At 48.6% G+C, this 21,300-nt stretch overlaps 1 protein-coding gene across 1 annotated transcript in view; it reads left to right on the top strand.

Moving 5' to 3' along the window:
- Positions 1-21,300, top strand: part of SLIT3 (slit guidance ligand 3) — a 595,819-nt gene that overhangs the window by 463,406 nt on the left and 111,113 nt on the right. The window contains exons 8-9 of the mRNA XM_047731238.1: positions 2,480-2,643; positions 11,812-11,953. Coding sequence (XP_047587194.1) covers positions 2,480-2,643; positions 11,812-11,953 — 306 coding nt within the window. The remainder of the gene's footprint in view (positions 1-2,479; positions 2,644-11,811; positions 11,954-21,300) is intronic.

Genomic DNA, 21,300 nt, shown 5'->3' with positions numbered 1-21,300 from the left:
CTCTTACGCCTGATGGGAACTGATGGGAACTGATGGGAAGTCGTTGACATTGATCTACCTCGTGGACCCATGTTCTACCGTTCATAGGAATCCCTGTTTGCTCAGCTTCCATACATCACTGCCAAAGAAGGCAACCGCCTTTCCTCATTGAAGCCAGACTCTGTATAGAAGGCTCTGATCCTCCGGACACACAGAAGTCTCCCAGCACCCCAGCCTATGCTGGCACTGCGACCTGCCTTTGCTCTACCTTGTCACTGACACCGTCACTTGTCACTGTCGCCATTTTCCTCAGCAGTCTTTACACCAGTGGTCTCTTTCCGGCCACAGAGCCAACACCCCATCCCTTCTCTCTCTTGCTCTCTTCCCCTCTCTCTCTCCCTCCTGTCCATCTGTCTGTCTCTCTCTACAGCTCACTGATAGGTCAGGAAGCAGATCATTTTCACGCATGCTGAAATTTTCCAAGAAGGCCCAGGATAGAAAAGGAATTCCCTCATCTCCTTCATGTTCTTCCCCTAGTTTAGGATTGTGCCTCCCCTACCTTTTCCCGCTGGCAGCACCTCTTTCTGAAACGCCAGATGAAGAGGAAGCGGCATAGGGGTCTGAGCTTTGAAACTCAAAGGGGAGAATTGCTTGGGGCCCATTTCAGGCACAGGATCATCGGCTGTGGAGCCTCTGAAAATGTGTTCAACTTTAAAGTATTGACTCTGAAATCCACAAGAACATCGCAACATCAAAATTAATCACTTGGAAACAAAAATCATAAAAATCTTTTCAAAAATTTTTAGCAGAAAAAAAGAATTATATTCTTCATGGTCATGGGTTCATTTAGTTGGTCAGAAATGATGAGATCTGGAACCCCCTGAGGCTGTTGAGGCTCCAGATGGCCCTGGCCTGCCCGAGGTTTGCACCCACACCGTGGCAGGAAGGCTCTGCCGGCACACCCCTCCAGTTGGTTGCACATGGCCAATGCTGAGCAATGCTGACTTTATGCTCAGTGGAGTGTAGTCAAGAGCCCTTCAGAGCTCTCCATTTCAGGCATGGAGGTAGCCAAGCCACTGATTCAGGCCGCCACTCAATGATAACCAACTTGACACAGAGCACTTGAAAGTCTCAAGATACTACTGGCTGATTAGCATGTCCAGGATTGGGCGCTTGAAATTCACAGCAGAAACCCAAGTGTGTGATAAGCTGATGTGACTAAAACTTAACACCACCACTTCTAATGACCTAGGGTTGTGGGGAATATGGAAATTGGAAGCCCAATTTCGATAGCAAAACCTTAGGAGAGAACCTGTAGAAACCCCTAGATATCTTTAGTTTGCCCCTCAATTAATGGAAGGTAAATTCAAGTCATTTAACCAGATGGGATTCCTTTCAGAAGTAGAACATGCAGATCCCTCTAGCAACTCTTAATCACTCAGAGGCAAGAAATTGATCTGGAATCACAGCTACTGGAGGGGGAAAGCCGCAGAGTCCCGGAACCGGCTAAGAGTGTTTTTTCCAGGGGCACCTGAACCAGAATAGCAAATATACCTGGTGGAATTGAACTTGAGAAGAAGAAGAGGGCACTGTGGAGACATTGCAGTGGGCTCCAGGAGTCTGCCATGGGCAGCTCCTTATTTAAATGGAGGTGGGTAGGGTCACCTGGGTGGCTCAGTCAGTTAAGTGTCTGCCTTCAGCTCAGGTCATGATCAGTGGCTCCTGGGATTGAGCCCCCTCAGGATCCCTGCTCGGCAGGGAACCTGCTTCTCTCTCTCCCTCTACCTGCTGCTGTGCCTGCTTCCTTCCTCTCTCTCTCTCTCTCTCTCTCCCTCTTTTTGTCAAGTATATAAATACAATCTTTTAATGGGGTGGATGCAGAAAAGATGCCTCCTACAGAAAGGACCCTTCCCGGCATGCCCTGCTCCCTGGGCCAGTGCACACAAGCTTCCCAGTATTCCTGGGGTGGGGGTGGGGGATTCATTCACCGTAGGGAGGAAATGCAGGAGAAAGAGCGAAGGCGATGGCAGGTCTTGGCCACAGTGCCACTATAGACTGAGGCATTGAGACTGCGGAGCCGTTTCAGGCCATCGGGAGCCCAGGCTAACTATAGTCCTAAAATCTGCAACCTAAAATCTGCAAACTTCTTTGGAAGTTTGACTGGCATCTGAACCATTGCTTTAATAACATCACTTTTCCTCCTTCTACATGCTGAGGCTTTCTTGAGTGGGGAAAAAAAAGGTGGAATTACTATTAAGAAATGGGGACTTGCTCAGAACCCCAGAGGCATCCGTCGGATGTGGCCTGCACGTGAAGATAACAGTCATTTGTGGTTTGGCAATAAAGGGCTGAGGCTTCCGTGGTAACTCACAAGTGCAGAGGGAAATGCTTCCCGGGGCTCCTGAGGATTATCACGACGGGCAAAGGGGCATGGAGGTTTGGCCTGCTGTGTTCACTTCAGGCCATGACAGCGTCTTACCTCTGTCCCTCCCTCTCCCAGACGCCTCCACTCCAATCACCTGTACTGTGACTGCCACCTGGCCTGGCTCTCGGATTGGCTGCGACAGCGGCGGACAGTTGGCCAGTTCACACTCTGCATGGCTCCTGTGCACCTGAGGGGCTTCAACGTGGCAGATGTGCAAAAGAAGGAGTACGTGTGTCCAGGTGAGCTTGCCCCGCCCCTCTCTCCTCTGTGCTGTGACCCACGCACCGCCGAGCCCACTCTGACATCATTGCGGGCATGAGCCCACACCGAGCCCAGACCTGGGCGTGGAATCTCCTAGGTTCCCCAGCACCGCACAGTCCCCTGGACTCTGGGGCGCCCTGACTAGAGTCCTGAGAAAGAAGCTCTTGTCATCTAGTAAAAGAAACTGCTCAACGAAGTCATGAATCACTTTCTGTTGAGCCTCGTAGTCCATTGATGCTAAGAAACTTAACATGTGTTAAGTGCATTGTTTAGCATTTCCTAAACACTTGCCTATTATCTAATTGCTCATAGAAATTGAGAGACAAGTGAGTGGAGGTGGTGGGGGTCAGTCTGCTTGGCTGGAAACCCTAGCTCTGCCCCTCAGTAGTGTGTGACTTTGGCAAATTACCGCACGTCTGCAAAATGGAAAAATCATAGTACGTAACTCTAGGGATGGGTGGGAGGATTAAATGAAAATAATGCAGAGAAAGCCCTTAGCATAATACTCAGCACTTTGGTGAGAGCTAGTAAGTGGAGCTTAATTTTTATAGTTTAGTGGACCCACAAATTGCGTTGAGCCAACAGCAGAATTTGATCTGTGGGTAACTGAAGTATAATAGAAGCACAGAGTGTCTAGTACAGGAAACAGAACTGTGCACAGGACGGAAGGCAGTGCAGACCTCCAGGGACGGGAGGTGGCTGAGCAACCCGAGAAGATCTTCCCAGAGGATGTAGTGGCTTTTAAACCAAGTCCTCAATTCCAAGTTTGCTTATTTGTTTTTACTTCTCATTGACACCTTCCATTCCCACCAGCTCTCTTCTTCTGGTGGCAAAGAAGGAGAGCCGATCCCTAAATTTCCTCAAAAACAGAAAGTATTCAGTTGAGTCTCTCACAGAGGCATCCCCGATTTCCAGGAACCCAATCCCGAAACAGGAGCCCAGTGGCCTCTGAAAGCTGATCTTAGGGGGTCGGCCTAAAGGAAGGAGGAAGGAGAGGGACCTCAGCACTGGGGTGGAAGGGAAGGAAGCGCACCTCTGACATTTCTTGACCAGTGCTGTTTTCAGAATTGAAGGCAGCTTGAGCCCCACGTGTGCTGCAGGGCCCCAACCCAGCCAGCAGTGCAAACCGGCCCCCTTCTGCTCTTAGGCGGCATTGGCAACAGACGATTTTTTTTTTTAATTCAACTTCATCTCGTGCTCCCTCCTGCTCTCTCTTGTCATGTTACTACTTCATCAAGTTATTTATTATCCAAAAACATTTTAACATGTCTCAGAGCAGCACCTTAATAATTTCCTATAGACGCCCACTTAGAAATCACTTCCCGTCAAACACATATAATAAAACCGTTTATCACACAGGCACCCAACTCACATACACTGACTATAATTATAGTAATTATTAGGCAAAGAGTACAATATCGGCATAAGTGCCAGTGAAAGAAATAATTACAGAGTGCAGGAGTCATCCAAGAGCTAGTGAGAAAAACTAATTAGAGAGAACGTGAAAACACATCATTACCGGTGGGTGCCAGGCTGACACTCTGCACCAACACGCGTACCACCTCGTCAGGAAAGCACCTTCCTGACCAAGGAGGGGCAGCTTGCTTCCCTGTCACTGTCACCATCAGGATCCAAACCCTGGATCCTGGTCAGGGAGAGAGGCTGACCCTCCCAGGTCCTGAACGTGCTCGTGCCCTAAACCTCCCTGCTTCGAAAAGGCTAGATCTAGCAGGCGGGTTAATGGTTCAGTACAAGCGACCCTGTTGCCTCCCCTGTTTATATCTGTTAAGCCCAGGGCTCGTGGTGATCCCTCACACTTGGTAGGACGAAGCTGGGTGTTTTGTGAGGATATAAGCATCTGGCCCACAGGCTCCAGACATGAATGCGCCATTCACCTGCACCCCTCATAGGAGAAATGGACTGTGGGAAATTCAGGGTGGGAAGCCCTCTGCAGGAGGGATTCTTGGAGGCTCTCCAGGCTCTCATGGGTTAAAAACAGAATGCTTCGCAGGGCGTTGCCTTCCTTGAGGGTCCAAGTCAGATGTCTTGGTTGGCTGAATTGACTGTCCCCGACGAAGGAAGCGCCGCCATCTTAGTGGGGTGCAGGAGGAACATCGCCTCCAGAAGGTTCGACCTCTTCAATAACTATTAAAGGTAGTTTGTGAGGCTATGTTCGGGGGATGGCAGAGGAAGCCTCGCGGAGCAAGACCCCGTGTGTGCACACTCAGGAGGCCAACGCGGAGAGCTGCTTTCACACACCGACCGTCCCCCACCCCAACACCCACCGGGTAGAGTGCGGGCTCCACCCGTGGCGGAGCCCACAGGGCATCCACGTGTGGCCGTTTGGTAGGAATCTGACCCCGTCGGTTGTAGACTGCGACACCATCAGTGTTCCTTGTTGAGGCTCTTCCCCTGGTGACTCCCCGGAGGAGGACTTCCGTGGAGAGAGGCAGGAGCAAGAGCATCTCCGTGAAGCTAGAGGTCATCTGCTTGGGAGAGAAAAAGGCCCGGGCACCAATAAGCCACCCCTGCCTGTGGCTTCATCACCAGTGGCCCCTGTCAGGGAAGCGTCAGAAAACCTCCAGGGCCCTCAAGCCATATCAAAAAATTCGCTCAACACATGACTCCAGAGACAGGAAAGAGCTTTATCTCGCTCAGCCTGGGCGGGCCCTGCCTGTTCAAGTCCCCGCTATCTCCCTGTGAATGAAATCCAGCCGACGGGAGCCAGGCCTCTTCTCCCCAGGATTGCTGGTAGCAGGCGCCTTATTGCTCCAGCTAACCCAGAAATTGGCTATCAGGGCACTTTGGCCAAATTCATCTCCTCTGAAGGTATTTATTTCATCCTCTAAGGAGACATCTAGGAATTTTTCAAAGGGTGGGAGACCGTATTTTATTTTTTATTAACGTTTTCTCAGGTATACGGTTGGACTGCTCGGTTTCCTTCAGCCACTACTGCAAGAATTCCTCTGTGAATTTTGTTGTTGTTGTTAAGAAGAGGGTCAGGGCCCTAGGACTAGAAGAGGCTGTGGCCCCTGCTGTTTGTTGCCTGAACGGGACTGGGACTTTATTGAGTTCATAAGAACAGGCCAGAGAAAAGGTTCTACTTTGGCCATTACTGGACTCATGTGCGTTCCAAGTTCTGGGTTTTAGCCCATCCTTACCTAAAGGGTTTATGTTGGGGTTTAAGCTCTAGGGTTTATCTTCCATGCATTAATTTTCTGGTTCCTTAATCTGAAAAAGTTTCTACTGGTCACAATTTGTAATTCAAGGGTATTAGTTAAATATTTGACCCCTTGAGTCAATTATCTCTTTCCTTTAGACATCTTTGTATTCATTGGTTTGTCCACCTGTTTCATACTTAACCTCTGCATAGTCTTTGAGGGTGAGATACTCTTTCCTGAAGGTCAGTCTTGTCTTCTAGTACGAAAGGCTCACATCAGACATTTTTCAGGTGCCCCAATGCCTAGAACAATACTTGCTCTTAAAAGCCTCTCAAGAAATCCTTCCTCATTTATTATTAAAAATGAAATAGGCATATCTCCCTGGAAACAAGACACTTTCCCCTTCCTTCCTTCCTTTTTTTTTTTTAATTTGGGACTAGTTACTAAGTATAAAGATAATTAAGGTAAGCCATGACTAGCCGCCCATCTCCTTAGGAGGTTTTAATTAAAACACCCTAATTGGACATTGCAAGAATGAGATTATTAGGTTTATTTAGCCATTCCTAAAATTATCATGCCTCTGGTATTTAAATCACATTCATTTATATTCTCATCATAATTGCTCAAGCCCCATTGTCATTGCAGTCTGTTGTTGGCTTTTGAAAGGCCAGAGGCCAACAGGGATGCTTAATTTGAATGCGGGAATTAATTTATTTCCACATGCTCACGAGGCCATTGGATTTTTCAGTTCTGTGCACTCTGCTGGGTGGGAGTCCCTTTAAAGACAGAAAGGAATAAACACAGCTCTAACAAGAGTGTCCCGCCATCTCCAGCATAGCTTACACAGTCTGTGTCTTGGCCCCTGAGCTTCCTCTTCCTACCTCCTGAGATTGCCAGGCTCTTACGGTTTTCAGTATCATGGCAATAAAGAGAGGCGTTGGGTGTCTTTTTGGTAGAGGAGGTGGTACAGAGAGCACTGGACCAAATTTTAGAACTTTGTCATTCACCGGCTCCCTGATCTTGAACAGTTTGCCTGACCTCCTTATTCTTCCCTTTCCTCATCGGTATAATGGAAGTAATAAGAATAATATTAGAACCTGTATCACAGATTTTGTGAGAACCCAGTGAGATCATGCCCACAAAGCACTGGATGAAATATGGGGCACATAGGAAACTGTCCCTAAGCCCTAGCTGCTATTATGAGAATGACATCATTCTTAGTTTGGCCACCATTGTGTCCCTGGGCAAGTACTCTCCTCCAAGGGATGGTTTCCTCACCATCTCTGTGGCCCTTTTTAGGTCTGAAGTTTGGTGACCTTTGCCCCACTCTTTTGGGCATGAGTTAGGACTTTCCCCTTTTGGCACGATGCTGAGTAGAAGAACAAAGTTGAGGAGGCAGCCGGCAGGAGCCAGTCTCCCCAGTCATCACTCCTCCTCCTTCTCTCTCAGACCGGAGGGGGTGTGGTGCAGTCAGCAGAGACAGGATGACATGATCGCTGTCCATGCCAGCTGTCACAGGCACTTCCCCGTGACAGGGCTAGCCAGGGACACATTCCTGCCCTCGTGCTCATTGCGGGCCCCCTCCCCGCACCGGGAAGCAGCAGCCTCATGATGGCCTTCAGGGAAGAGCAGGGAAGGGCCAGCATCTTGCCCTTCATTCTGCCCTGCCCTCCCTCAAGACATCAGACCACGGTCTGAGGAGTCAGGAGACACCAGAAGGCAGGACGTCTCTGTTTGCTCCTTGTGTGGCACCAAGGGGGCTGTGGTTCCACATTGAAATTCCCAGTAGTGATTCAGAAAGGGGAGACAAGCCCTGAGGGCAGACAGGTACTTGGCCCATACCCCCCTCTCCCTGCTCTGGATGAGAACTTCCTTCCACCTCAAGGCAGCAACATTTTCATCCCACTGAAAGAGTGCTCAGGGCAGATAGTTTGGGACCCCATTTAAAAACAAAGAGCAAGTTCATGTGCTCTCCCAAGTTCATCATGAAACATCTCCGAACGTGGACTACAGGGGTTCTGTGTGCTAGTGAATCACTACACTCTGATTTAAACTGCTTTCTTTGCCAGGAAGAGGAGGAGGTGGTAGCAGCAGGCAGGCTTGCTCGGGACCGTGAACGTTCGCGGGTGGCGTAGGCACATGTTCCTACAACAGGAACAGGCCCGCGTGTGTAGGCAGACACCGGCCCAGATCAGCCCCTCCCTTCAAAGACAGGTGGAGACTCTTTCCACCCTGATCAAAATACTCTGTTCTCATTCCTCTCTGCTTCCCAGCTTTACAGTACTCCTAAAATTTCTCAGAAGAAAGGTGGGTGTTTCATCACTTTGTCCCCCTGGGAATCCACTGTCACCTGCACCAACCCCATCGCATGTGGACAGAAGAGGCTGGGAGGGAGGGATTTGCTGTCAGAACTAAGGGAAGCCTGGGTCACTCTTACCTGTGCAGGTGAGCAAGGCTCAGAGGGAGCCCCAGGGGACTGGGCAGTTGGCCTTTGCTGGCACTGAGCTGTGGTAGAAAGACCTGAACTTCAGGCATGAAAGTCCCATCCACCTAATAGCCACTCCATCCCTCCACACTACAGTGGAGCCTATCAACCAGAGCCCAGGGCCCTCAGAACTCAGGCGACCTCCCCTCAGGACCCTTCTAGAAGGATTGCTTGCCCCCCCCCACACACACACATAGCTTGGTGACATTCAGCCCCCACTCTGCCAGGCTTCTAGACCAATTTTATCCATGTGTTCATCCTTTTACTCACCCAAGGTATGTTTACTGAGTTCCTGTTCTGTGTTTCAGTCCTATTTTGGGCACTGGGGATGGAACAGGGCAGAAGAAAGAACAGGTCACTGCCCTTATAGAATTTATATGCTAGTTGCCGTCTCTCCAAAGACCAAAAGCCAAGGGGAGGGACTTCTGCCATCACAGCACTCCCAGGCTCAAAGGGAAGTGGGCTCAGTCCATCGGACATTGATCAGAGGGGAAGGTTTCCAGGGGCAATGAACCCATCTTTCAACCCCATCTTAAACCTGACATGTTTGTTTCAACAAGAGGATAACACCCTTACCATGTGTGAATGCCTGGCTGGGAGCTGCCAGCCCAGGATGCCAACAGAGGCTATAATTACCTTTGTTTCTCTCTTCGTAATTAAAGGTGTTATTAGTGACCTGGTTACAGAATCTTTTTCAAAGGCTCTTTTTTTTTTTTTTTTTTTTTTTACCTTGACGACATCCCTTGAAATGTAGCACATGCCGCCTGCAGAATGAAAGCCGCCCTCTGAAAGACCCAGCTCATCCCAGAGGGATTCCAGACTACAACCTGGGTCTGGTTTAAACAGATTTAATTTCAGCATAGATGTCAAAAGGGGCATTTTTGGGGGGGAAAAAAAGAAAACTCCATTTCAGAACTTCCTGTTGCCCACATGAGCCCTTGACTATACTGTCTTTCTTCCCGACTTCCCTTTCTGACACACCCCAACCAAGTAATATTTTTACAGATCAAAAGATGGGCAACCATCTGATACCCTCTGCCTCAGTGGATGGAAGCTCAAGGGCACAGACTTCAGCCTTCCGTGCAGCCCCTGACTTGCCCAAGCAGGAAGGTGCCCAGGGTGTGATTCTCCCTGACTTTGTTAGGTGCCCTTTGCCCCAGATGTGGAGGGTCAGGCCTGGCATTTTTCTTTCGGGAGCATGATCTGCACTTCAAAAGCCCTGACACCTGAAGCCATGCCTCTCCCAGCCTCTCTTGCGTGTGGGGAGAGGGAGGGAGCACTTCCCACAATAGATCCCCCTGACCACCTGCAAAGCGGTGGAGCCAGGGACGCAGAGGTGCTGTTGGGTGTCTTACTCCTGCTTCCCTTCCTCTGAAAACCAGGAGTCATGAATCTTTCCATCCAGAAAGGACTTCAGAAGTCATGCAGTCCAAACTCCTTATTGGCTGAGATCAAAGCAAAAAAACTCAGGAGCATTATGACTTGCAGACCATTAGTGGCAGAGCCAGACTCATTAATAGTAATGATAATAACAACTAACAGTACTAAACTCTGACTCCGTGCCGTGCATTCTTCTAAATATTTCACATGCATTAACTTCCTTTACCTTCACAACCAAACCATGCTATGAAATAACTATTGTCATCTTCCCCCATTTCACAGATGGGGAAAACTGAGGCCAGGATATAAGGATGAAATTACAGAACCAGGATTCAAATTGAGGCAGTGGGACTCCAGGGCCACAGTATTCTTGTTCCTGATCTGAGGCTCTCACAGACTGATTCTCTGGAATTGCCATTTTTCTCAGAAATGGGAAACTTCTCTAGTTTCAAACTAAGTTGGTATCCCTTCTCTCAGAGAATGTTCCAGTTGGGGACTTCGGTATAAGTCATCATCTCTCTGGCATTTTTCTGGTCTCCATGAAATCCGCTAGTGCAACACTGGAGAGTTTGAAATCCTTGTGCCCTTGACAAGAATATTTTCTCAAATGTCCCTGCTAGGAGGACATTTTTAAATATTTGATGTGTGTGTGTGTGTGTGTGTGTGTGTGTGTGTGTGTGAGAGAGAGAGAGAGAGAGAGAGAGAGAGAGAGAGAGATGAGCCAAAGGAAATAAGAATCTTTGGTTATTGAGTTAACACTGTCCAGCGAGGTAAGTGTTCCACATCAAGCCTTCCGCATTCCTTTGAGCCCTTGCAGAAGGGCCTGCCCCAGGCACAGGGACTGTGGAGAGGGAGCCTTCCACTTTGAGTCTCAGCGTCTGAAAAGGCATTTGCTGTAGGCCCCCTTGGTCTCTGATGCAACCACTGTAGCCAGACCCTCTCTGGCTTCCCAGACTTGGCTTCTCCAGTGAACAGAGGCCACACCAAAATTAGTTTTTCTCTGCCGACATTTTTGTGTTTCATGTTTCATCTCTTTCCAAGATCTCCCAGCCGGAAGTCCCATGTCTAAGCAGCAAGGAGATCTGCAGGGTTGGTCTGAGCTTACCCAGCCTGTGGTCCTCTGCTCTGGGGCTGGGGGTCTGGAAAGACATTAACAGCATCACTGCTGACTAGATCTAGCCAGTGTGGGATATAAAGTCCTGAGGACGTTTGGGGTTGAGTCTACTTTTTTGGGCCACAATGTCGTCATTTGGAAAACTAACCACAGGTTCGAGATTCTTGACCTACTTTGAAGAAATAGGGATAGCATGAAAGTTTTTCGGTCTTGAAAACATCTGAATTCACTGCTTGTGACTGTTTGAACCCTGAGTTAGTTTGCTAATATATGTACTTCTCTGCATTTGATATTCTAAGTAAGCGCCTTAGATGCCATGTACTCGAGTTTTTACTACTTTGCTTTAAACTCATACCGGTTCTCACCTCAAAACGAAAAGCTAACTCCAAAATATGTAGTAACTTATTTACCATCTTTTCCAATGAGGTAGGTTTTATTTGCATGTTCTCTGGACATACAAGCTGTTTGAAAATGTCTTAGATGTTGTCACTGCTGGTGACTATTGACAGTTGGACAACATCAGTGCCCCAAAGAATGAAATTCTGACGCCTTTTTTCCTCCCACTTGGTTTTAGTCATGAGTCCTAGCCTCTAGAGAAAAGAATGAAAATGTGTCTATGTTCAGCATCCAGTCCTCCAATAAAAGCCAAAGAACGTGGGTGTTCATTCAAACATTGGGCTGAGAGCGTAGTCCCAGCGTATGCTGTTTGCATTCCTGTGGCATATTTTCACGCGGGATTGACTCTGTGAGCAACCCTTTCTCTGAAAGACGAGGCTGATGGGATGACAGAGCAGGTGGGACAGTCCAGAAGCAGGTCAAGGTCAGAATCTCTCCCTTGGTTAAATATTTAGCCAGGGGCAGCTGTGTCTCCCAGCTGAGGGGAGATGTCCGCTGGCAAAAGTGTTTCAGGTGGCTTTTCAGGTAATGCTGGGGAGTGGTGAAGGGGCACAGAAGGCCAGGCAGCTCCTGACCCTGAGTGACTGACCACTGTGTTCCTGCCCGACAGGCCCGCACTCAGAACCTCCATCCTGCAATGCCAACTCCATCTCCTGCCCCTCAGCCTGCACTTGCAGTAATAACATCGTGGACTGTCGAGGGAAGGGCTTGACTGAGATCCCCGCCAACTTGCCAGAGGGCATCGTCGAAATGTAAGTGCCCCATCTGCCACTCTCTGTCCCTGGCGAGTTTACCTCTCCGTCTCAGCCAGTCCCCCAGTGATCTGGCAGCACGATGGCCTGTCAGAGCTAACTATGGAGAACACTCAGGAATCTCTTTGCTATCCTTCCAGGCTCTCCCAGGTGTGGTAGTTTCCAGAACGCAGTCAGCAAACTGCCTAGGGGTCCAAATACTCTGACACTTAGTTCTGTGAATAAAATTTTCTGGGAACACATCCACACCTATTGTGTAGGCATTGTCGGTTGGCTGTCCTCATAAGGCAAGATTGAGTAGTTGTGACCTACAGCCCACCCAGCCCCCTTACGTGTACTCTCTGGTCCTTTACGGTGGGAGTTTGCCAGTCCCTTCCCTGGAGCCGCCCTGGGATCACGTTCTAGCTCTACCCTCCACTAGCTGTGTGGCTTTGGGCAGCATAATTGCTCTCTTTCCATCTCTAGTTCTCTCAGCTTTAACAGTGTGGTAATTATAGTATCATCCATGGGTCACTGTGGAAACAGTGAAATACAGCGCGTAAGCCCTTAATTCGGTCCTTGGCACATGAGCAAGCGCTCTGTGCAGTGTGGTAGTGTTGGCAGAAAGTACACGAGTGACGAACTCATTTCATGGCTGCCATTAACTGAACAAGAGACTGAACTGTTAATCATTTCAAATCAGATTCTTGTCCTCTAGACTCGGTCTGTAGGTGACACAGACAAGATTGTGCATGTCCACGTGTGTGTACAGATCCACTAAAAGTTCCACTAGAAATTGGTTGACCGTATAGCTCAATCTTGTCTACGCTTCCCCCACGCATTAGATGATAGCCGGTTTCTCATTCTGGATCGAGTAGAGGGTCAGTCGACACCGACGTCAAGATCACTCATTAAATGAAATGACTCACTAAATTAAATGACCACAAGTGTGTTCATGTTCTACCTTCACTTTTAGGTGGCTTTATTAAAAACACAGTGAGATACAACCCTCCTGCTCCAGATATCATTGGATAAAATCCTCCAAATAAGACACACATTCCCCTAGCCTCTCTGCTGCTCTCCTCCCCCCTTCCTCCTCCTACGCATGCCCTTCTGGTCGAATAGATGGCCCATTAACTCTTCTAGCCATTCATACGTTCATTCAACAAACATGTGTTGTTAGCCCACTGTGTTCCCATCACAATTCTGTGCTTGAGGAGCATCAGTGAATAAAAGAGATAAAATTTCTGCCTTTGTGGTGCTTGCATTCTAGTGGGGGTTGGGGGAGGTAATAGGCAATAACCAAAGCAAAGCAAATTTATAGGATATGATCGAAGGGGGTAGCTTCCGTGGAGAAAATAAAACAAGGAAAAGATTCAAAGTAAGTAGGGAGGAGAAAATAAAGTGGCTATGTGGAGGAACAGCATTGCAGGTCGAGGGCACAGCACGTGCAAAGGTCCAGAGGTAGGAGTGTGTCTGCTGTTCCAGAAGGCCAGTGTCGCTAGAGTGAAGTAAACACAAGGGAGAGTGTTGGAGGATGAGATCAGAGAGGCAATGTGGAGCCAGATCAGGGGAGCATTTTATGAACTCTGCTTTCATCCTGGTTGAGATGAGAAGAAACATGATTTACCAGAGTGGAGACTCGGATTCCTCTTTCTTCATTGGTTTTACCAGCTTTTCCCTAATTCCCTTTAAAACTTTCTTCCCCAGCCCCAGGGGATGTAACTCATGCCTGCACCTCTTCCTATGGGCAGGAGCTAGTCTGTCAAGCGTCCTTTTGTCCTGACACCCACACCTTGTGTGGTCTTCTCTCAACCTTCAGTCTTCCTTTCAGCAACAACCAACAATTAATTCACTTCACATTTTGCCATTTCCCTTCACTCCTCAGGGTCTATTGCTCTAGCCTTGGAGATCCCTTCCTTCCGTGGAGCTCACTTAGACGCCATGCCTCTCCTGTTCATCCCCTCACTTCTCTTCTTCTCCCATTTCCTTTTATTCCTGGCCTTATGCTCTCTCCTTTCCATACTGTTTCCCTTGTCTTCATCTTCCTCCCCTAATTCATTCCCCCCTTCTCTCCCTCTCCCACCCGTGATCCTCCCAGTTCCCTTCCCAGCCCCATCTTCCTCTTCACCTAGTTAACACTTTGCTCCTTGTCATAAGAACCTCCACCTTCCCTCTCCATCCACACCAGGGTAGGACTCTGGCTCTCCCAAGACAGATGTTCAAGACAGAATTCTTGCCCACGTTCATCTCATTTCAGATTCCCATAGATCTTTGCTTTCTTTCTCTGCCCCACTTTGTTTCTTTCTCCCTCCATCTGCCAGGTTTATCTTCCCTCCTCGACAACCACAGATCTTTCCTCAAGCCACAGCCTGATGAAAGAGGCCAACCAGTCTAGTAGTCAAGCGGTAACTTGACCCTCACCAGCCCCTTCTCTGCTCCCCATCTTTACACCTCCAACTTGGGCCTCACAGGCACAGAGCTCAGGTGTCTGGGAGAGAGAAAGTGCAGATGTCCACATCAGAGGTGGGATCCGCGTAGACCCAGCCATACCTGGACTCTTGACTTCATACCTGGACACCAAATTTTTAAAGGGATATTAACAAACTAGTGTAGCGATTTCTGAAAGGCTCTCTGATCACTGATATCTTTTTCCTGATGTGAGGTAAAGTGAGAAAAACAAAAACAATGTGATGTTTTTCTGTGGAGCAAAACTGGTCAATTTAAAGGACTATCCTTTATTTTAAATTCCTGGGCTCCCTTATTCTGTTATTATTGTTTTTAAAAATGCCCATTATCTTATGAAATGATGGCCGCTGAAGGCAGAATACATATGCTTGTGTGCCTACGCACAGGTCCATGACAAATATGTGTGTAATTACATGTGTAATTATTATGTAATTATCAATGTATGTCTCTGTATAAACACGTATCATATATAACACACAGGGCACCTTAACTGGCAAAGTAAAAGGTCTGGAACCACCTAGCCTGTGATATCTAAAGTCTGGGAATAACCAACCTAGCTAGAGTGCTTCTAAAAACAGCCGCAAACAGCAACCGGATTCTTAAGAGTGTAGATGGTGAATTCAGGGAGCTAGCTCCATGTACTGGCTCTGGCCCTACCTTTTAGCTCTTGCTAAATGACTTTCTGAGTCTTGTTTTCCTCAAATGAGACATGCAGAGGCCAATGGTACCTTCTTAACAGTTCTTGTGAAAGTGAAATGAATGTGTGCAGCCAAATGCTTAGCATTGTGTCTGACACATAGGATAGACTCTATTAGCCAGAACTGTTGGTATTTTACTACTGCTAGTACTAGTACTAGTACTAGTACTACTACCACTTCTGTTTAACTACTACCACTTCCACTTGTATTAGGCTCAGTGAGAAGGGTTGGACCATGTCATTGGCACTGGAGCTACCTGCATGCGTGAACCTTCCATAACGCTATGTCAGGCTTTTGAGGGTTTTGGGTGAGAGAAGAGGTTCAAGAAACAGGCTAGCCAGTTGCATTAGGAATGGAGCCGGACAGTGGCTCATCTTCATGCAAATGTATGCAGACATGGAAATAAGGCTGTCCCTGTTTCCTGAGCACCCATGGCCCACCAGACAGATTGCCCAGGATTTCTCCTTCTGTGATGAAATGAAGCTGAGACATTAAAGCAGACAAGGCAAGATTCTTTGGTTCGGAATATATGGGGAGAGGTGACATGTAAGAGAGACCTTTGAGGAAGAAACCTGCTCATTCTTCAAGGTGACAAAGCCTGTGCCTGGGGACCTGTGTGTTGGCCCAGAAGTCTTGAAAGCAGCTGAAACGCATCCTCTTAGCAGGGAGAGAAGACCAGCAGATGGGGGAGGTTGAAAGATGAGACAGAGAGTAGAGAGTTGAAACTGCAGTACGCACCCCAGGATGAATAGGAAGTGTCTGATTTATCATCCCAAAGACATCTGAATGTGACTTTTTCTTTTTACTGTCAAGAATTCTGCCACTTGTCCATGGCATGCATACAATGCAGACTTTCCCTCTCTCCTTAGGGATGCTGGGCACCTTATTAGGTGCTCCAGGCCCTATGCACCACCCTTAGCCAGCAGTGGTGCTCCAACACCTCAGGAGGGGTTCTGTGCTCCCCAACATTTTAGAGGGAGGAAGAGCCATCTCTCATGCAAAGCAATCTGGCGAACTCTTTTAGAAATTTTTTTTCAAAGCCGAAGCAGCTCAGAGAACTGTATGCTGGTCTCCCTGCATGGCAGAGCCAATTCCTCTAAAAATAGCTTTCTTCCAGAGAACCCACAGTGAGGCAGCTCCCTGCAGATTTCCCTCGAAACTGAGCTTCCACCACCACCACCATTCTTGCCGCTCCCTGTCGTTTCTCTCCACCAGCTCTAGCCTCTAGCTGGGGTAGATTCTGGGAAGAGCCAGAGGCTCACGCCTTCTCTCTTCTGTGGTCTTCTGTCTTCCCTCCACGGTCCTTCTCAAGGCTCAAGAGAACCTTCTGTAGCTAGAGTTTCTTCTTAATCTGTGTTCCATCTTCCGGTTTGCTCTGTCCCCCTCAACCCACAGCACCATCCAGTGTGTCTCATGCCCTCTGCTCTAGCAGCTCAGTTCAGTTGATGGAGAAAGGCCATGGATGGGCTCACTGGCAAGTCATAAGCGAAAGCGTCTGGGGTAAAGTAGCCCCACGTTGCACCTCATCTCACCTCAACCCCCCTGTTTATGTGGGGTGAAGAGATAAACAGTGGTTTATCTGCTTAACACAAGCAAATATTCTCCTGTTATACTGGTCACCAGGGGATTTTAAAAAGAGAGAGTGGGGGGGTGGAAAAGCAGCCAACAGAACGAAAGGACTGGAGGGTTCTGGAAGCTGTCACCATCTGGGATCTTTTTTTTTTTTTTTTTTTAATTTATTTGAGAGACAGAGAGAGAGCATGAGAGGGGAAGTCAGAGGGAGAAGCAGACTCTCCATGGAGCTGGGAGCCCGATGTGGGACTCGATCCCAGGACTCCGGGATCATGACCTGAGCCAAAGGCAACTGTTGCTTAACTAACTGAGCCACCCAGGTACCCCACCATCTGGGATTCTTTTTTTTTTTTTAAGATTTTATTTATTTATTTGACAGAGAGAGATCACAAGTAGACAGAGAGGCAGGCAGAGAGAGAGAGAGAGAGGGAAGCAGGCTCCCTGCCGAGCAGAGAGCCCGACGCGGGACTCCATCCCAGGACCCTGAGATCATGACCTGAGCCGAAGGCAGCGGCTTAACCCACTGAGCCACCCAGGCGCCCCGCCATCTGGGATTCTTAAACGTTCTGAGGGCACCAGGTTTCTGAGGGACTGCCACGTGGAAAGAGGGGAGATGGGGTGGGATGGGGCAGTGGTATACAGGGGAAGCAGAGGAAGCACAGAATAATTAGGAACAGAGCCTTGAGATAAATGGTCCACAGTTAAATTCCCAGTTTTGCCTCTTACCTAGGGCACCTTTCTTAACATATCCTGCTTCAGTCAGCATCCCTCTTTGCACAATGGGGCTCATCAGACCTACTAGAGATTTTCTATGAAGATTAAATAGCACAGTTGTGCAGAAAATTAGCACAATGTTTGGAAGACATTGAATGGAACCTAAATAGCAAACCTACTCACCAGGTCACATGTACGACATTGTAGAATGGTTTATAGTCTCAAGTTCCCCATACTATTTTTCTTTCATTTTTTTCCTAAGGTGATAAAAAAAAATTCTCTGGGAGAGGCATCTGGGCATATGCATAGAATCAGAGGAGCAGCTCTGGCTCTGTGCCTGTTCCTCTGCTTTCTGTAGGCAAATGCCAGGTATTGTGCAGAGCAGGTTATGAATGACTCATGTCACATGTGCCTGCGGCCGCGTCTTTCTTGTTATTACGCTAATAATGATACTTGCTTTATCGGATTGTTGAAGGAATGAAATGAGCCAGCATGCAAAGAGCCCAGTGTCTAACATATAAGCTGGTCCTCAGGAGATGGTAGATGTTTGTCCTTCTTGTCCCCTCAGTCATCACCGCCACCAGCACTCGAACCCTGCTCCAGAACCGCTCCGTCAGGTGACTTGTAGCCATGACCTGGTGCTGCCGTGCCCCTGCCAGTCTCTGTGGCATCATGTTGACTTCTGCGCTGCTAGAAATATATGGTGTTCAGTCGCATGTTTGCAAATGACAGATCATTAAGGAAGCACCGAGAAACTAGGGCAAATCGATACAGAGCGCAAATGGCTGAAATCCCCATCAGATGTTCCCGTTGTGTTTACTGGTGCCGGAAGACGTTCAGATGTTTGATTTGTATGTTTGTTTTGATGCTAGTTCTTTTAAATCAGTTTGCAGTCTGAAGAATGTTTGCCAGACAAAGAAAGACACATGTGCCGTTTAAGAGAGACCTGAAACAGCTGTTGGCTTCAGACACCTCTCTAAATGTGACAGTTTTTGCTAATGCTAATGCTGCTTTTCATCCTTCCCTCTGAAAATTTTGTCACTGGGAATATGGATCTTTGCATGCTTGTTCTAGGCTATATCCAACCCTCCAGGAGCTATCTGCTGCATAGAAACTTTGTGTGAACATGGGGCACTGTGGGCTTACCCCCTTGACAAAGGGGCTGTTTCCCTGAGGATGAGCTGGCAATGACTGGAAATAGACATGCCTCTGCTCCATATGGGATTTGGCAAAGCTCAGTGATGGAGTTCAGGCTGTTGAATGGGATGGAGAGTTCAGGTGTCATCCCGGCTAGATAGCTCTTCCTGGCTGTGTGAATTTGGACAAGCGACTTAACATCTCTGAGCCTCCATTTTCTCACATTTAAAGTGGGGATGATGATAATGACTAGGATTTGCCTCAGAGAGGTGTAAATATTAAGATTAAGCATGTGAAACGCGTAGCCTAATGCCCGACTTACAAGCACCTGATAGCTATTAGCTCTTACTATTGTCGCTTTCCCTACCCTCATCTTTACTTGGCATTTGAAGAAACTGACTATTCACGACTACACCCCCTGCCAAACTCTGATTCCCCCTGGGGCAAGGTTAACCCCCACATCGTGGCACTCGCCATGGCCTTGGCCCTCCGTAAGGGCTCCGGTGTCTAGCCAGGACCCACAGCAGCATGAGCAGTAGAGAGACTACAGAGACAAATGCCACCCCTGGGCTGTGCACGTCTGCTGAGTACAGGATGCTCAGAGCCGTCCTGCCGAGAATGGCGTTCTTTGTTCAAAACCACACCTTTGCACTCTATTTGCATATTTATAGATATTCGCATCTGTACTGCGTCTCCCTCAACTCCTACAGCCTTTGTACAAAACACCGACCTCTGCAGAGGCTGCCTGATGTCTCAGCATCAGCACTGGGGTCTTACCCTCCCAAATGCCTCTGTGACACTGGGGAAGTCACTTTGGTCTGTAGGCCTCAGTTTCTCTGTTTTCAGAAAGAAAGGCGGTATGTCCAATGGGTAGAAACAGATGTCAGTCCTGCTCCTTGTTAGCTATCTTGCTTTGGACAGGCTATCTGATCCCCCTAGGTTTTATTTTCTGCATCTGCAAAAGGGGGCCACCACCACTTGCCTCATAAATGTAAGGATTAAAAGAGATAACAGACACAAATCAACTTGGCCTCATGAATGGTAGCTCTTCGTGTTTGTTCTGTGAGCCATGGAATTTGCTTCTCTGATGGACCGTCTTGGGCTGTTGCTGGGCCCAGATTATTAAGCTCCTTGGGGAAAGGTACCACGTGGTGCTCACTGGTTCATCCCTCCCTTGGCCTTACGCCCATCAGTAAAGTGGAGGTTGACTGATTATGAATTGCACGGAGAGCTGGCTGACCTTGCACATGGTGCTGACCTGACTCGCCTGGGCTCCTGGCCTGCGGCTGGGAGCGGTGGGTCCTCTTGCAAAAACTGAGGGGGTTGCCTCGTTACTGACAGTGGCTCTGCCCAGAGGCATCCTCCAGCCACGATCCCTTGCCGAAGTGGCAGGTGAATCACAGGATTCCCGGAGAGCATTTTCCACCTGACTGGTAGTCCCAGAGACCCACGATGCTGCTGCCTTGGCTGAGAGATCCCTGCTCAACCCTGCTGGGCTGGAAAACAAGAATGTCCTTGGAACTTCTCAGTCAAGGCAGCTGGCCCCGAGTCTGCTGCCTCCATGGGTGGCTGGATGCGGGAGCTCCCAGACTCCGAGACCCGATGGCTTGCTCTTGTGCCTTACCGTGAGTCAGCCGGGCTGCCATCCAGCCAGCCTGTGCCCATGTGCCCAGCAGAATATGCTCCCCACCCCCTCCAGCAGGCCACAAAGGCTTTCCTAATAGACCGTGGCAGTCTCATTTGTAGACTCTATTCATCCAGCAGCCAAGAATGATCCGTCCTGATGCTCCTCTCTCCTCCCACCCACCCTTCCCCCCCCCCCGCCGCCCCCAACCCTTCCTTTGGCCCAGAGAGTGATTTGTCTGTGTTATGGGTAGGCTTGACAAACCATTCCACATTAGCGGCCGAGATGTTGTTTGAAATGGGAAAATTGCTGGCAAACTGCTCCATTAGCGGTTCCAGTAACAAATACTCTCTTCCCCCAATGAAGATGAGATCGCAGAGGCACAAATTAATATGGCTGTCTCCCCGTCTCTGCAGCGGGGATTACTCTTCAAGATGAATGGGCTCATCCCCGCCAGAAATGCACCCACTAGATGTAGCCTCCAAGGGAGCCACTCCGCCCGTCTATTCCTTCTGCTCCCACCATCCCTCTCTGCACACGCTTTTTTGGGCATCTTCCCAGTCGAGGGTTCAGGGGACATCTATGCCAGATGAGGAGGTGATAAAAATATCTGTGCCTTGGAGAAAAGGAGATGGACAAGGAGAGGCTGAGTCCTTAGCCGAGGCCAGGGCGTTCCTCATCCCCTCTAACAGAGGGAGACCTGTGGCCCACCACACCGGTTCTTGGTGACAGAAAGTCATCTAAGAGGCAGGAGAGGAAAGCATCAAGATGCTCACTTGTTCCCCGTGGCTCCTTACCTTCAAGGGCGTTCTGGGCCCTGGGCCTGTAGCATTTCTTATTCTGGAGTCCCAGGAGAGGAAGCACTTCAGTAAAGTCTATAAAGTGGTAACGCCACTGATTCTAGCAGCAGCCTGGAGTGGGGAGTGGTCCAGCTGGAGCCTCTAGAGCCCTCAGGGTGCCAGGGAGCCATTTTGATGGCTGTCAGGCTGGAAGCCTAAAGACTTGAAGGCCGTTTCTCCAGCACATTAGAATAGCCCATTGAAAAACCCCAGAAACAAATATCTAATGTTGTTATATACTGTATATCATACTCCTGAAACTAATAAATTGGTTATACCTTAATTAAGAAACCAGAAGTGAAGTCAGCCATTGTC

Source organism: Lutra lutra, chromosome 5 (genome assembly GCF_902655055.1).
Source record: "Lutra lutra chromosome 5, mLutLut1.2, whole genome shotgun sequence".
Taxonomy (NCBI): domain Eukaryota; kingdom Metazoa; phylum Chordata; class Mammalia; order Carnivora; family Mustelidae; genus Lutra; species Lutra lutra.
The sequence above is the reverse complement of the archived record's forward strand: the minus strand, read 5'-3'. Positions and strand labels throughout refer to the sequence as shown.